General features: G+C 35.8%; 2 protein-coding genes across 2 annotated transcripts; one reads left to right on the top strand and one right to left on the bottom strand.

Moving 5' to 3' along the window:
* The first annotated feature begins 1691 nt into the window (after positions 1-1691).
* On the top strand, positions 1692-3976 carry LOC109217607. Its single transcript, XM_019381868.1, has 4 exons — positions 1692-2156; positions 2655-2773; positions 2953-3068; positions 3157-3976. Exons 1-4 carry the CDS (start codon positions 1823-1825, stop codon positions 3404-3406), a joined length of 819 nt encoding a protein of 272 aa, XP_019237413.1. The 5' UTR covers positions 1692-1822; the 3' UTR covers positions 3407-3976.
* A 17-nt stretch (positions 3977-3993) lies between these two features.
* LOC109217606 (serine/threonine-protein kinase D6PKL2-like) lies at positions 3994-8265 on the bottom strand. Its single transcript, XM_019381867.1, has 3 exons — positions 8043-8265; positions 6294-7305; positions 3994-5466 (listed from the first exon to the last, which is right to left on the bottom strand). Exons 2-3 carry the CDS (start codon positions 7226-7228, stop codon positions 4590-4592), a joined length of 1812 nt encoding a protein of 603 aa, XP_019237412.1. The 5' UTR covers positions 7229-7305; positions 8043-8265; the 3' UTR covers positions 3994-4589.
* Positions 8266-18064: the final 9799 nt, after the last annotated feature.

Here is an 18064-nt window from a genome sequence, read left to right as displayed (position 1 = left end):
AAAAATAAAAAAGAGAGAACTCCCTTCTTTTTCTTCTGTAAGAGCCAAAAAGCAAAGGGTTTTTTGTGCCTAAGCGATTCAGTAATGTCTATATATACATATACAAATACTTCTTCACCTATATATTGATTATAATATAATTTTCACCAAAGGGATTCAGTTAATGAATATCACCGAATTACTAGCTTCAAGTATTTTGCATCTCAATACAAGTATTCATTAGATTTATTGTCGAAACGTTTTTTTAATTATATTCCAGTCAATATAGCATATTATTAGCACTGCTAGCTTCAACTAGTCTGACTTATTAAATAATCGAGAAGAAATATATCATAAGCAAAATGCATTGACTTGGACAATTTCCTGTTATTTGAGGCGCCAAGATGCTGTTAGCTATTCGCATATTCTTTTGGAAGTCTCTATTACGATAACGTCCTGACATTTAATAAAAGGTTTTTTTTTTTAACATTTAATAAAAGGTTCAACAACCAATTATTAGATGTTCTGAACAAAGTAAGTACTTACCTTTTCTTTTTTCTTTAAAGGGGTTTGCGTTAAATTAAATGTATAACACCTTATTCCACAGTAGTTGAGGTTTATCTATTTTAGAGGATTTATTATAATATACACTATTTTTATGCTACTGTTAAGCTATTCTTACCCTCCTTTTATTCGAGTTGAGATCATCTATATTTTACAAGATTTTATAGACAGAGTAAAACAATTTTTTCATAATTTAAATTGGTTTTTTGTTTGAGAAATTAAAGTACATTAACATGATAAGTAATGACATCACATTATCAGCCAGGTCATGGAATTGAATTTCTTATGGGACTTATAAATGCATAAGGGATCGTTTGGTATGAAAACAAGTTATGTTGGGATTAGTTATATTGGAATTAGTTATATTGAGGTTAGTTATATTGGGATTAGTTATTCTGTTATTATTTATTATTGACTATTTGCTATATTGTATTAATCCTGGGATTGTCAATTTTATAGCCTTATCCTGGGATTACTACTCCACTCTCTGGACAATATAACTATTTTTAATCTTGGGATGACGTATCCCATGGTTAGTAACCAAATAAGGGATAAGGTGGTACTAAATTTTTATCTCAGGATTATTTTTGTTAATCCATCATACTAAATGACCCCTAAAGACTCGTTTGGTATGAGGGATAAGGGATAATTAATTCCGGGATTAAATTTAAGATGAGTTTATCCCATGTTTGGTTTGAATAAAATTGCAGTATAACTAATCACGGGATTAATTATCCCGGGATTCTAGTGTTTTTTTATCCCTATGGGAGGGAAGGATAACTAATCCCGGAATAACTAATCTTGAGATAATTAATCATGAGATAATTTATTTCCAACTAAACGACCCCTAAGTGCTCCGTAAATGATGGTTCATTTTTAAGGTAAATTCACAAATGGTCACACAACTATCCGTTGTTTGCATAAAAATCACACAACTTTGTTTTGTCATATGAAAATCACAATATTTTCACCTTAGTAACCAAATGATCACAATAATCGGAAATTAAACTTCTGTTCGACTTAAATATTTTTTTTGCTGAAGTGTCACCTCCTAAATTGTTTCACTCTTTTAAAACAAACGACCTTTGGGAAAAAACAAAATCGCCCGCTAACATCATTAATTTATCTTTATAAAAATGTCTCATTTGGTAGCAACCTTTTCCTACACTTGTCTGTCTGAGTTTTTTCAAACAATTGAATCTTTTGGAAGCAAATAACAAAGGACAAGACAAAGTGGGATCATCATCTTGATTTCATTAATTTGTTGTCGATAAAAACAATGAATGGAAAAAATGGCAACAATTTGGTCAATGAAATTGAAGAATTCCAAGAGGAGGAGAAATTTTATTATTCTACAAGTGATTTATTTGAAATAGATCATGGAGGTGAAGTGGAAGGCAGTTTATTTTCCTTTGACTTTAATAATAAAGGAGATCATGATATTGTTTATGTTGTTGTTGGGAATAATAATGCTGCTAATACAAACAAGATTAGCCTGGAGTCAAGTATTGATGCATTGTTTTGGACTCTCAAACATGGTGTATTCAATCCAAGTTCTGCCATTGTTTTCCTCATTCATATCTTCCCTCAAACCAAGTTCATCCCTACTCCTTGTAAGCTCTCTCTCTCACACACACACACACAAATGCACAAGAAATAGTCTCGTAAATGCCTTTGACTTTACGGTAAAGTTGCTGCCACGTGACCAGGAGGTTACGGGATCGAGCCGTGAAAACAGCCTCTTAAAGAAATGCAGGGTAAGGCTGCGTACAATAGACCCTTATGGTCTGACCCTTCCTCGGACCCCGCGCATAGCGGAAGCTTAGTGCACCGCGCTGCCCTTTTTCCTTATGTTTTAAAGTGACATTCTATTATACTTGAGATAGAGCTTCATCGGGTTAAAGGGTAAATACGAGACAATTTGCTAAGTACAAGGGTATAAATGACCTCAGAATATAATAGAGGATAAAATTAAAATATTTCGTTAACAGAGGAGTATTTTATATTTCCCTTTTTAAAAAAGAAAAATTATTTGAATTTAGATCTAATTTGGTTTATTGTGCTGTATAACTGTCCAATTTGATAAATGTTTAATGATGATGATCCAACAGTGGGAATGATTCCAATAGACCAAGTGAATGAAGTGCAGAAAGAAAACTATATGGCTCAAGGAAGAAGCAAAAGAAGGCAGTTTCTCCAAAAGTTTGTTGACATCTGCTCTGCTTCCAAGGTGCACAAATAAACTAAACATAATTTCATATATTTCCCAATAGCATGTTAGGAACTTGCAGAAACAGCAGTGAGGCGTCGCATAGCTCAAGGGTGGTCAACTGAACACCCTTTGCCGAAAAATTATACTATGTATATAAGTCAAATATTACTTTATGATATGTATGCCACTTTCAACAGGTTAAAGTGGACACTATACTAATTGAGAGTGACATGGAAGCCAAAGCTATACTGGACCTCATTCCCATCTGCAACATAAGAAAGTTGATTCTTGGTACTTCTAAAGCCAATCTCAAGTAGGAACAAAAACCACTTAACTGCTACTCCACTTCTCCATCAGTTTTAAGCTGCTTTCCATATAATGTACATGCATTCATCTGATAGGAAAATGAGATCAAGAAGAGGTAACGGAACGGCTGATCAGATACTACAAAATGCACCAGAGTTCTGTGAGGTTAAGATCATATGTGAAGGCAAGGAAATTGTAGAGCTACAGATGTTTGAATCTCCTTCTCTCCGGAACTCCAATGGCAGCTCAAAGTCCATGGAAGGCCACATCCAGAATCAAAATCAAGAAGTCCAGAATGAATCCATTGGATGTGGAGGATGTTTTGGAGCCAAGGTCATGCCTTAGATTTATAGCTCATAGTATCCTACCCAAAGACTTGAAATATGTAAATATCTATCACCAAACAACTGGTTCTCACAATCATCTCCCTTCTTTATCATACGACAAATTACATGTTACTATTAACAGTAACTGTACATTATTTTTCCCATTTTTCACAAGTAGATCTTTATTTTTCCCATTTTTCACTTCTTCCTGCTAAGATCCTAATAAACAATGGCTGCTTTATTGCAAAAGTGGCAGATTTCCTAACCCATGAAAAAGGGAAGCCCGGTGCACTCAGCTTTCGCTATGCGCGGGTTCCGGGGGAGGGCCGGATCACAAAGGTCTATTCTACGCAGCTTTACCCTGCATTTCTGCAAGAGGCTGTTTCCACGGCTCGAACCCGTGACCTTGACCTCCTGGTCACATGGCAGCAATTTTACAAGTTACGCCAAGCATCCCTTCATTTCCTAATCCATGGACAAGGAATAATATGTGGCTAAAGATATACTGATATTATTGCCTGATATTTAAGGAATGACAAGGAAAAGCAAAAACGAGAACTCCCTCGTTTTCTTCTGAATGAGCCAAAAAGCAAATAGTACATAGAAGAAAGTAAAAGGTAGCAAATTCACTGTGGTCTAATGTCTGGAAATACACCAACATCCAAAAGTATGGTTGTCGCATAACTTGAGATTGAATCTAAACTATCTCACACTATACTGTACCTTTGGGCTGGAATACAAATTCTAGCTAGTATCCAAAAGCAATATACAATCGACTTGCTTAACTATGGTCATGTGCCCAAAAGCAGTTTCCTGTTCATGGCATGCCATATCACCTAAAGCCACGCGCACTGAATTTGAGTAATCCAATTGCATACCTCTAAAACTCCTTATACTGGAAATACCTTTAAAACTCCTTATACTGGAAATACCTCTAAAACTCCTTATACTGGAATACACTCACCTTTTACCGTTTGGACACCCTTGTAAATACGGAGACTGAAAATGGTTGGCAGCTCTAGCTTGAAGCATGTAGCGGTTCACAGATAATAAGGTCTGACACCGTTATGGATAGTGCCGACGGGACCTTGCTCATATACCATTTTGATAAGAAGAACCTGCCATCCTGATCACTAGCAATCCCTGAATTCAGGATTTGTTCTCCACCAATTCAGAAAAATTACCAGTCAGGTTAATATTTACTAGAAGAAATCAAATTCGAGGTAGTTATCAGAACCCTTTTGGCTGGGAGGCACTGCGGCAAGAGCAGTCTTTTGAATTGTAGATGCTGCTGGAATTGGTAGTCTCTCAAATTCAACAGGTTTAGGGACATCGGGAGGGGTAGCACAGCGTATTAGTGCCCAATTAACCCCTTCAAAGAAAGGGTGTTGTTTTATCTCAGTTGCCCCTCTTTTGTATGCTAATCTGTTCTGTGGTTCTTTTATGAGTAAACCCCTAATCAGGTCTCTTGCTGCAAAACTAACAACTGGTGATTCTGGAAATCTAAGAGGTTGCCCCACCACATTGAATAATGTAGCTCGGTTACCAGAACCTTTAAATGGAGTTTTACCAAACAAGAGCTCATAGAGAAAGATTCCAAAAGTCCACCAATCCACTGCACTTCCATGACCTTCACCTTTGATAATCTCTGGTGCCAAGTATTCATGGGTTCCCACAAATGACATAGAGCGAGCAGCAGTAGGTTCTGCCATAAGCTCTGGTAATGGCCTAACTTGGTTGCCGATATCATTTTTGGGTTTCCGATCCTTCTTGGACTTACTGGAAAAGAGGCGACGAGAGAAGCATGTTGTAGGAACAACACATGATGGTTGAATGCAGGAAGGTTCAATGCACGCCGGCTGGACACAGTAACCAGAATTCTTCCTCAGAGGCTCTGACTCCAGGGATGATGTCTTCACCAGCGTTGGGCTAAAAGCACAACAAAGCGATAGGTCAAAGTCCGAAAGCATTATATGTCCATCTTCTCTAACAAGGACGTTTTCTGGCTTAAGGTCGCGGTAGATAATCCCAAGCATATGGAGATACTCTAGAGCTAGAAGGACCTCAGCAACATAAAATCTGAAAATGGAGGAAGTTAACATTCAGTAACATAGACCATGTCAATAAAACACTTGATATAGCAAAGAGTATTCTCCTCGCACGGGACGCAGTAGACCATATTTCTTGGCTAAACTATTATTCTAGTCGGAACCAAAGGACAATTTTGTTTGCTGGAGAGAAAACTAAAATTTCATTTCTAATCTCTAAAATGAATCCTTGGAATATGAGCAAGAATCCAAACTCCCTAAATGAAAACGAAGGAGAGGAAATTTGGTAACTTGGTGGCGAGACAAAAAACAATTGAAAAGTCTGAATATTGAAAAACAAATGGCATCACATGCAATAGACTTATTACTCAACAAAGAAAATTGAGAACCATGACTTCTCAAAACTGCAAAAGATGCTCCTAGAACCTTGGTAAGGGAAGGCGGGTAGTTATTTCCTCTAAGCTTCCAACAAAATTTAAAGGCACTTGTGAATTATGTCAGTCGTACAGCAGCATAAGGTTCAAATTGCAGTTGACTAAATAAATTTGCCTGCTCCAAACACCAGTAGAGTATATCCTAGGAACTGAAAGAAGAAACTGATAACTTATTGCCTTAACTTCAGGGCAATATTCAAAAACTGCAAAACTGTGGACCTGGAGATGACAAAATTGGAGGAACTTTCATATAAGAGCAACAACTAGACTACTTTGTTGAAACAGCGTTCTTCAATGATGGATCTATGACTGGAAGTTCTAGAATAATGATCCTGTTCCTCGAAAAAAGTAGTAAAACATTATGGATTTCAGAAAGTAGCAGCAGGAAAAATTGTATCACCAAAAAGCTGAAAAGAGGTCATACTTCACTGCTTGTTCAGAAAAATGTTTCCCTGGCTGTCTCTGCCTAAGACTATGTAGATCCCCTCCGGGGCAGAATTCCATGACCAAGCATGAAAATTTATCAGTCTCAAAGTGGCTGTAGAGAGATGGAAGAAAAGGATGGTCGAGGGATTGTAAAATTTCTCTTTCTGTCTGAGCACGAAGAAGCTTCTTGCGGCCGGCTAGAGATGCTTTATCCATGACTTTCATAGCAAAGTAACACTTGGTTCCACTCAGTTCAGCCAAGTAGACACTCCCGATATCACCACAACCCAACCTTTTCAGAAGTCTGAAATGGCTCAAACCTAAACTACCATCTTTAGATCGGACAGCTTGGATAGCTTCCCATCTCAAGTCATTTGTTTTGTGGGGTTTGTTTACACTGCTGCTAAAACTGCTAAAGCTGCTTTCGTCACTCACATCAGTGCTGGTGCTTCCTCTACACATGCTGCTCTTTCCACTCTCAACAAAATCAGCACGATCACTAGTTTTGGCTAGACTACTAGTACCATCGCTGACTTTAGCAGAAACTGAACTGTTCTTTCCACTAGTTTGCTCCGATGTTTTCTTTTCTTGATCAGTAGAAGACTCGAGAGAGCTTCTAGTTCCATTTGCTTCATGTCGCGCAGGTGTCAACACATTCTGAATATCAGTGGGAGTATTAGATTTATCAATTGACAGATCACTGGACCCCTTTTGATTGTTAGCTGACTTTTTATCATTCAGAGCCGGGTCCACAACATGTGTTGTAATTTTACCAGATTCCGGCAATTTATCAGAAAGAGCAAGGCTAAGTTCATTCATTTTTGACAACTGTGTAAGAAATGAGCTAGAATCATTTTTTTCCGCTGTTTGTCCAGCCAAAACAGGTTTCTGTTTTGGTTCAAGGGGAGGTCTAGCACCAAAATTTGAAGCCATCAGTGACACAACGATACAGGAGAATAAGTTACAAACTACGACACCGTCCTCTGTCGGCCATTCCAATCGCCCTTATCCTGCAAACAAGACCAAAAATTTACCATTAAAAAGAGACTACAGAGTCTAAAAATTGGTTAAGTTTAAGTCTCTTCTTTGAGAACCAAGGTGTTACTTTCAGCACAAAATGCATTTGTATCTATCAAAAGGGGGAAAATAGTGGTTTTCTTTTGTTTCCCACCCTGTGTCCGAAACGAATTTGGGGCTCGACTAATTTGGATTTGCACCGAAAAGTCCCATTTTGAAGGGTAAACAGTCTTTTCCAACAAATTATGTTTATTGGGGTGGTAAAGTATCCCTTCATGTGTAACCAGAGGTCTCGGTTTGAGCCAATAGAATTTGTTGGACAGAACTGATCACTAAGTACTAGATCAGCTCCAAATCAGGGAATCAACTAAAGATCTCTCAAGCACATTTGCATGCAGAACATTAGACTATTTAGAGGATATAAATGGAAAGCTACAAGATACAGAAAATCCAACAAAAAACAGATATTTAACAAGAAACTAAGTAAGCTTACCACATAAAAAGTAAATCAAGCCAACAACTCATAATATAATAGAAGACGGTGGATTCATCATAATTTAACAAATCTGTAAACATGATTAAGGGTAAATTAAATAAAAATCAGATCTTGATCAAGATTAAAACTTTCAGCAAAACCCCAAATCAGATCCTTAACAACAAAAAAGACCCAGATGAAAAAAACTGAATCTTGACATGTAAAATGGGTAAATTGCAACAACAAGATAAGTACCTGAATAATTACACTATACCCTTTAAAACCAAGTTGAAGACTTAGCTTTAGCTGTGAAAAAAGAATTAGAGTGTAGAGGAAAGAATTGGCTTTGTAGCTTCCTTCAGTTTAGTACTGTAGCAGTAGCTGAGGGGGAGAGAGAGAGAGAGGCTTTGGACTATTAGGAGAAAATGAGGAAGAGGGGTCAAACAAATGCTAAAGCAAAAAACACTTTTTTCTTTGATGAAGGGACTTATTTAATTAAAAAGGTCTAAATTTATTTATATACTATAATTTATCTTTTCCTCCATTTCACTTTTGGTCTATTTTTTTTAAATAACTCTAGTGTCGGATCAGCTTGCGCGCACCACCAATAACAATAACAACCGGTTGAATTTCACAAGTAGAATCTGGGGAAGGTAGTGTGTACTTAGGGTTCGTCACCGAGAAGAGGGATGTGTACCTCCAGCAACAACAAGAATGGAACCATAGGCTCCTATGCTGGGAGCATTTCGGGGTATAGGTCTAACCACCTCAACTCCCCGTTTCTGGCATGCCACTCCTTCTTTTCCGAGTTTGCCTAGGAGCTCCTGTCTTAAAAGACGAATACGAATTAGTAGGGCTGCCCCCAATAGCTCTTTTTGAATGGACATCTGAGATAGCATCAAGCCGAGCACAAAACAGATCTGGGCTGCTAATAAGGAGGACTGTTAAGCCTTCTAAGGACCTCGACCCGCCTACTCGGGTCTTGTATGGATATGCAGGAAGGGGTGCTTTCTCTTTTTGTTTTGACGTTGTCAACATCCCGAAAGAAAATTCCTTTGTTAGTGATTCGGCTTTCTATCTTAAAAAAGATAACGAAATTTCGAAGAAGCTGTTTTAAGAATATTTCCCGCACTTCTTCAGTAAATTTTCCTACTTTATTATGCCGATTCCTCTCTCCGTATATTTTATGTTAGAAGGAAGGCAAAAGCTGACTGGTGCTTTGTTTAGGGACGGGAGCCACTCCTTCTTTTCCGAGTTTGCCTAGGAGCTCCTGTCTTAAAAGACGAATACGAATTAGTAGGGCTGCCCCCAATAGCTCTTTTTGAATGGACATCTGAGATAGCATCAAGCCGAGCACAAAACAGATCTGGGCTGCTAAGAAATTTTTGAAATCAAAAATGAATATTTGTGAACAATGTGGATATCATTTGAAAAATAAGGAATACTTAATCTTGAATTAAATTTAAGAGTTTCTCCCATATTTGGTTGGTAGAAAAGTGTGGTACAATTAATCCTGGGAGATTGTAGTATTTTTTTAATCCCATGAAAAGGTAAAATAACTAATCCCGGGATAATTAGTCCTTGGATAACTTCTTTCCAATCAAACGACCCCTTAGGTCATGTTCTTACCCTGGAAATGTAGAAAAGCTATTTCCCAAAAACTTTCGTCTCAAGAAAGAGAAAAGAAACAGTAGAGACAAGTAATATCACCAAATAGGCTAGAAAACCAACTTATGTGCACCACCGCTAATAAATTACCTAGTGTTTTATCTCTGCTAGAATTTGAACATGAGACTTCGTAAGTCGCAGTCCATTCATATTGACCACCCGGTCACGTCCTTGCATGCCACATTTGATCTATTGATATCTTAGATCTCCTCATATTTGCTTCTATTATTAATGGAACTCCAATATAAGTAGGCGTTTGGACATAAGAATTGTAAAATTCCAAAAAATGGTGAAAAAAATTTTCAAATGAAAATGGTATTTGAAATTTAGAATTGTGTTTTGACATAATTTTCAGTTTGGGTTGTTTTTGAAGTTTTGTAAGTGATTTGAGTGAAAATTTAGAAAAACAGTTTTTTGGAGTTTTTTAAATTTTTGAAAATTTCCAAAATGCAGCTTCAACTGAAAGTCGAAAAATTTATGAACAAACACTGATTTCGAAAAAAGTAAATTTTTTTTCAGAAAAAGGAAAAAAAAATTATGTCCTAACGGGCTCTAAGATTGTGAACAACACCCGTTCAAATTCTTTAAAATTAAGGTTTGTATTTATATTATTTTTAATTACAATTTAAAATTATCCTCGAATTCGAGTTTCATTAGAGGTCAAGTGAAAAAAAATACATTTTGCTGACTATAATATTAAATCAAAAGTCTAACAAATGATAAAATTGCAAAAATTTTGATAGTAATTTTTATTTTATTTTCATTTAATATTTAGGGGAGAAAACAAAAAAAAAAATTATTTGGGTTGTTGTGTAGGAGTGAGCGTGTGATTCAATATTTTCATTTATTCTTTTGTAAAATGGGTCCAAACTCCAAAATCCAAGCCAGTCTTCCTGCTGTCTGCCATGCCATTGCCAATCAATCTGGCCATCCACAGATAGTAAAATGACGCATTTATCCTTTTTCGTTGAAAATTTTGTACCCCTAAATTATTTGGCTCATTATATGCTTCCTTTTATTATTGGCACCAATCTTTAATATGCTCTAAATATAAATTTTTATACTTAATGGTTAAATAGTAGGGAATAAGTAAAATTCTTTATTCTTAATTAGAGATCTCCGAATTCGATTCTATAAATTAAAAAATATTTTGTAAAGAACATTTTATCCTATTAATGAGTTTGAAAACTCGATTTAATCGAACCATTTGATTTCATACTTTCAAAACTAGTGAATTTTATGTGCTCAGTTGAAAACTTAACGGACCAAAGCTGTGAAATCGTAGAGCAATGAGGACTAAGTTATGATTCTCTTTTTTTTTTTAATAAAAAAAATAGTATTTCAAGCAATTGTATATAATTACTGATAAGCAAATTATACACATCGACTCAGGCAATTTTGAAATATTTGGTTTTAGTTTTTATCGGTCATTTTGGATTTAAGAATTTTTTTAACTTTGGAAACGGATATTTCAGGTAGATCCATAAGTAGACATTTTTTATTTTTTGATAACTTAGGATATTTATCGTTATTAATACTCCCTCCGTTCCAATTTAATTGCTTTTTTAGCACAAAAAAGTTATTCGAAAATAATTATCACTTCAGGAATTCAAGACTAAATTTATTACTTCCTCCGTTTCAATTTATGTGCACCTATTTTCTTTTTAGTCCGTGTCAAAAGGTATAACTCATTTCCATATTTGAAAACAATTTATTTTTATGCAAGGATTTAAAACCACACAAAATATATGTGCTTATTTTACACCACAAGTTCAAACGTCTTCTCTTTTTTCTTAAACGTTATGCTCAGTCAAATAGGTTCATTTAAATTAAAATGGAAAGTATAGTTATTTTCAAATATACCCTTAATATTAAAGAAGTTCTAGAGTCAACTAGTAAATTGCACCTTAATATTTTCTTTTTAATGGCCATAAAAAGAGCTAAACCGATAAAACTTATGAAGGGAGTAAATTATACATCCTTGGAAACTGCAGGGATCTTTTCTGGAAAATAGAGTTCTTTAATAATATATCGAAATTTAGCACTGCCTCCAACCTTGGTCCTTGGATAGTTGTGTTGGAAATGGCGTTTGGTGTTAATATAAAATTATATACAACCTTACTCTTCTTTTCATGGTGTCCTTTCCTTCTTCTTCTTTTTTTTTTTTTTCTATTTTTCTGTTTTAGGTTTAATAGAGGAATATTTATTGTTTAAAATTTTTTAAGTTGTGTTCTAATGGAAACCTTTTAAAACAAAAGGTTTACATAGAAAGGTTTTTTTATTTATAATTCGAATTTTGATTTATTTTTTTGTCATGTTTATGCGCTTGAGAGTTATATATTATATCTTTGTGAGAAATTGTCAGTTAGGTGTTTAATTAGTATAATTTGTCTTAATTTCAAGCATTCAATATTATCCTTAGTTCAAATATCTAAGTGAAAATTCGCGATAAATTAAGAGATTGGCTATATGTTCTAATAAACAACAAACTAATATATGAATTGAACTATAACAAACAATTCATTGAGAACTGAACTTGAATGATTTAAATATTATATGTATGCGATATTATATGTCTATTAAAATCTTTTTCTAAGAAAGATATTTTGTTACCTTAATATTTATCTACACTATCATTTAATTTTCACTTTTTAAACATATTAATTTAATTAAGACTCTATTGATTAATTAATACAATAAGGGTAAATTCAATGAGACAAAAAACATAACTAACTTTTTGTTTTTAAATAATTAAAAGAGTTCTTTGGCTGAGGTGGGGTTTCTTGTTTTCAGCTATTTTGCTATAGCTGAATTTCTGGTAAATGTCTCAAATGCTGTCGACATTGCAATTATGAAATGTCTGGTTTTGGTTTGTTATATTATCCTTGAATTTCCTCAACTGTATGTAAACAGATTGGACACGCTCTTAAAGACTGCGTGATGTGTTAGGCTTTATAATTACGTTGTGAATATTACGTTATTGGTCTTAATCAAAACAATACGTGGTCCTTTAATTTGTACAATTATATTTCAGTAGAATTTTCCAGTGGCATTCTCTTTGATTTTGTACTGATTAATTCTTGTCGCGTCATCTTTGTACTAGGGTGCGTTCGGTATAACATGTCATATTTCAGAAAGAAAAAAAATTGATTGATTTTAAGTGTTTGGTTATCAGTAGGAAGATACATTCCATCAAACTGTAGATAGACTTCCTTCTCCAATTGGCGGAAGACATCTTTTATAAAACTATCTTGCCGTTTAACTTTATATTACACTGCTAGAAAACTATTAAAAATCGTCCACAGAATACCGACAGAAATTGGTTAGAAGAAAAATCGACCGAAATCGGTCGGAACATAGGTTAATTGGTCACAAAAGTCAAAAAATAAAATTTCACTCAAAGATACCGACCACCATCAGTCGGAGATAGTGGTCCCACTACAAAGATGTCTGACACATATAACAATTCTGACTGATGTCGGTCGGAAATTACAATCTTTGACCAAGACCTCGTCATAATTGCATATTATCTACTAAAATAATTTTTAATTAAAAATATTTAAGTATACCGACCAAAATCGGTCGAAAATTTGAATTTATATTTTCCCGCCCAGGGCCATTTGATTAGTTCAATAACATATATATATATATATATATATATAGTCCTTAGTTAAAATTAATTTTGACTATTTCACTAAATACCGATCAACTTCGGTCTGTTATTTTAATTTAAAAAAAATTAAATAAAAAATAAAATAGTCGGAAATCTGCAAATTAGAGTCCTAACAGCGGGCTTTCTTCCCCATTTCTCAGTTTTCTCTATCTCTCATTCTCTCCTCCACTCTCCTCCACCCTAAGGCGATTACGCCCAAATCCCACCCAAAAAAATTCACTCAAAGTTACAGACCACCATCAGTCAGAAATAGTGGTCCCACAACAAAGACGTTTGACACATATAACAATTCTGACCGACGTCGGTCGGAAACTACAATCTTTGACCAAGACCTGGTCATAATTGCATATTATCTACTAAAATAAGTTTTAATTAAAAACATTCAAGTATACCGACCGAAATCGATCGAAAATTTGAATTTATTTTTTCCCGCCCAGGGTCAATTGGTTTTTTCCATAATAAAAATTATATATATATATATATATATATATATATATATATATATAATTAAAATTAATTTTGACTATTTCACTAAATACCGACCGACTTCGGTTGGTTATTTTAATTAAAATAATTTTAGAAAAAATAAAAATCAGATTTCGGTAGGAAATCTGCAGATTAGAGTCCTAATAGCGGGCTTTCTTCCCCATTTCTCAATTTTCTCTATCTCTTATTCTCTCCTCCACCTTAAGGCGATTTCACCCAAATTCCACCCAAAAACTATTCCTACTTTCACTCTCCCCCAAAATCAAAGCCCAAAATCATCCCCATTACCTTTCACTGCTGTCGCTGCCTTCTTCTCCTCCACCACTGCCTCACCACCGCCGCGCCGCTGCTTCTTCCACCACCTGCTTCCCTTCTCACCACTGCTCAACCGCTGCTGCTTCCACCACCTGAAGGTTAGTCACCTAGTTTCTTTTTAAGTTACTCTAATACTTAAAATTTAGGGTTTAATTTATTATTCTATTTTTTTTATTGCTTTTAGAAATTTAGGGTTTAATTTATTGTTCTATTTTAGTTTATTGCTTTTAGAAATAATTTATTAGGGTTTAATTTATTGTTCTATTTTTGTTTATTGCTTTTAGAAATAATTTATAATTTTAGGGTCTAATTTATTGTTCTATTAGTGTTTATTGCTTTTAGCAATTTAAGGTTTCTTAATTTAGGGAAAACTAATATTGTTCTATTAATGTTTATTACTTTTAGAAAATTAGGCTTAACTAATTGTGTTAATCTAATTGAATGTGTTAACTAATTATAATTGAATGAGTTAGTCTAATTGAATGTGTTAATAATTTCTTCATGAGTTAGTCTTATTACGATTAATGCTAGTGTTTGCTATCTTGCAAGTCTTTCAATTATATTGCCCGATGGTCTAATTGAATTTGAAAAGAACTTATTTAGGGATATATGAGAACGTTAACATTAATATGCACTCAAATTATTTAAATTAACTATTTTATAACTAAAATTTATTATGTAACTTAAAACTATAAATTAATTTGAATACTCATTTAATATAACATGCAACTTATTTGTTCTTTGTGTAGATGAAATATCGTAGTTGGATGTATAATAGGAATTATCCTAATCGTCGATTTTTGAGGGATGAATTTGTAGAAGGGTGATAAGTAGGATTTTGATCGCTTATTTGCTCTCTTTTACTTGCGTTTTAGCTAAAAAAATACTTAAAGGTATTCCCGGAAACTAATGAAATGTGTTTACTTGCAGGAATATTGGTAAACGAGCCAAAGAAGTCAAGATCAACTCATAAAGGAGTCAAAAGTGAACAAGAACCAAAACAGAGCAGAAGAGCTAGCAGTGCGGACCGCACAATTCTAGTTCGGCCGCAGAATGAAGATTCAGAGAGAGGTTTTTGGCCAACTCAGGGAGTGCGGATTGCACTGAAATTGTGCGGCCGCAGGAGATCAAGTGCGGCCACATCCTCTTTTATGCGGACCACAAGAGTGAAGGTTCAGAGAACTGGAAAGTAAAAGAGTGCAAACCGCATCACTTTTGTACGGCCGCATAATCCTAAGTGCGGCCGCACCCACTTTTATGCGGACCGCAGAAGCATAAATTTTCAAGCCCAAATTCCCAAGACTGAGGACTGCAGCACTTTTGTGCGTCCGCAATAGCTTAGTGTGCGGACCGCACCAGAATTATGTGCCCACACAACCTTCGCAGGGGCATTTTTGTCAGATATTTTCAGCTTAGTATAAATAGTACTTTTTGTCATTTTTAGGTTAAGTTTAGTTTGCAGAGGTGATTCTGAGCGGTTTTCTTTACTTCTTTGAGTAATTTTGTATTAGATTGACTTCTTAACACTAGATTTTCTTTGGTTAATTAATGATTATGCATTCTATCTTAATTTCTTTTTGCATTTCTTTATTTTTCATGAGTAGCTAAATCTTTAGCTAGGGTTGTGGCTCAATCCTAGTGTGAGTACTAAATGGGGGCTTGTTTGTGATTGGATTAGTGATATTCAGCCTTGTTTATGCTTAAATCCTAGAATTAATGGTTGCGAACATTGATTCATGACTTTTTGACCTAGTCTTTGCTTGAGAAAGAGAGACTAGGTTTAGGAAAACTTGGATAACAAGGAATTGGGGTGAACATAAGAAATTGATATCCCCAATTAAAAGGTCAAATCTAAAGATAGTAAGACCCAACTTGAGCATATATCACTTAATTTGTGCAATACCCATTTGGGTTTGAGTAAGCCAAATTGGGCAAACTCACTCAAACTACCAAGAGGTATAGAGTGAGCAATTGTGTGTGATTGTTATACCACAACCCCGATAAATCAAACTTGTCCTATAGTTTACAACCGGTTAGGTAGCCACCTAGGTGGAAGTCATGACCCTAGACTTCTTTATCATTTGAAAAATAACCAAAAACATTATCTTCTAGCTTAATACTTGCAATCATTAGTTAAAAGTAGAAATAGAAACAACCAATGAATATGTGGAAGTGCAATCTAAGGCACACCATACATTTACGCTAGTTATATACCTAATCCAAATTGTAACTCCCGTGGATTCGATCCCGACTCGTGTTGGGTTTATTATTGCTTTGGCCGCCTCACTACCTAATTGTGGTGTGAGTTTGGGCGAGATCAATTTTTGGCGCCGTTGCCGGGGAGATAAACAGATTTAGCTATATATCTAGGTTTTTGTGTATTTTGTCTTTCTTTTCTTCCGAGTCACTAATTTTGTGTTTGAATTAATTTTAGGTACGAAAATGGCTCTCAACAACGATCCAATTGGAAATGTGTCATTAGGGGAGGACGTGGACAATGATGGAATGGATGAGGTTCCTATTGAACCTCAAGCTAATAGACGAGGCCTCCCACCTCACGATAATGTGCCTGTCCCTCCCCACCTCCACCAAGAGCGGTAGCCCACCAACAATTGCCAAACGAGGGTTATGCAAGTGTTATAGTCCCGCCCCGCATTAGGGCGGGCAACTTCCAAATCACCAACGTGATGCTTACATTACTTGAGCAACGGGGTTTCTTCACCTGGGCTCCGAGTCAAAATGCCTACAAGCATCTCAAGGGGTTCATCGATACTTGTTGAGGGAGTAAGCAAACAAATGTTTTTGAGGACGCGCTGAGATTGAGGCTATTTTCCTATTATCTATGGGGAAAAGCATTGGACTGGTTAGAGAGGTCTCCCAACCATTCCATCACCACTTGGGATGAGTTGGCAGAAAAGTTCATTTCTAAGTTCTTCTCTCCGGGACATATGGCAACGCTTCGGGATGAGATTCTTGCTTTCAAGCAAGAACCCAATGATCCATTCCACGAGATTTGGGAAAGGTATCATACCATGGTTAAAGAGTGCCCGAACAATGATATGACTGAGGCCATGATCCAACAGACCTTCTATAGGGGGATCAACACAACTAATCAATGTGTGGTTAATCAACTCGCCGGGGGGAACTTCATGAACACGCCATTATGTCGAAGCTTGTGAAATTCTTGATGAGATGGAGGATACCTCTTCGGCATGGCAAAGTAGAACCAATGTTCCTAAGGTGACCCTAATATTATTCACCTACATAAGGAGCTACATGATCATAGTCAAGCGATTGCCGAGTTGACAACTACCATGAACCAATTGGCCAAAGCTCAGCTTTAACAAGTTCAAGGGACAAAACAAGTGCATGCATTGGAAGGTGTGATAATGATGGTAAACAAAAGACGAAAACAAAGTCAACAAATGCAAAACCGTCCGGAACAATTTATGCAAGATGATAGTGGTTATGATCAAGGTGATTCATTCAATGAGCAAGACGAAGAAGTTCAATATGTCAACAATTATCAAGGTCAAAGAAACAATGCTCAAGGACAAAACCAACAACAATGGAGGTCACAAGGGAACCAAGGTAATTGGAACAACCAAAACCACCAAGGCAATTGGAGTGGTGGTAATTCTAATCAAAGCAATTGGAACAATCAAGAAAATCAAGCAATTAGGGTAATCAAGGCAATTAGGGTGGCAACAATCAAAGCAATTGGGGAGGAAATAACCAAGGAGGGTGGAACAACAATAACAACCAGGGCCGGGTTTTCAGAGGCCCCCGATGTTCCAACAACCAAGCAATCCACCTCCCTATCCTTCTCAAGGACCGAGATCTTTTTCCAATGAGATGGGAAGAATTGAAAACATGTTTAAACAGATGATGGAGAAGAGTGTCGACTCCGATGCTCAAATAGCCTCGCACAACACTTCTATTCGAAATTTGGAGGTTCAATTAGGCCAAATCTCACAAGCTTTGAACACTCGTCCTAAGGGGGCACTACCTAGTGATACGGTGGTGAACCCGAAGGGTGGAATAATACGGGACGTGATATCGCCGTGACTACTAGAAGTGGAAAAGGTGGAGATGCAACTACCTCAAATCAAAGAAGGATTGTGGATAAAGATGT

Source organism: Nicotiana attenuata, unplaced genomic scaffold, assembly GCF_001879085.1.
Source record: "Nicotiana attenuata strain UT unplaced genomic scaffold, NIATTr2, whole genome shotgun sequence".
Classification (NCBI taxonomy): Eukaryota; Viridiplantae; Streptophyta; class Magnoliopsida; order Solanales; family Solanaceae; genus Nicotiana; species Nicotiana attenuata.
This window is presented reverse-complemented; position numbering and strand designations above follow the sequence as displayed.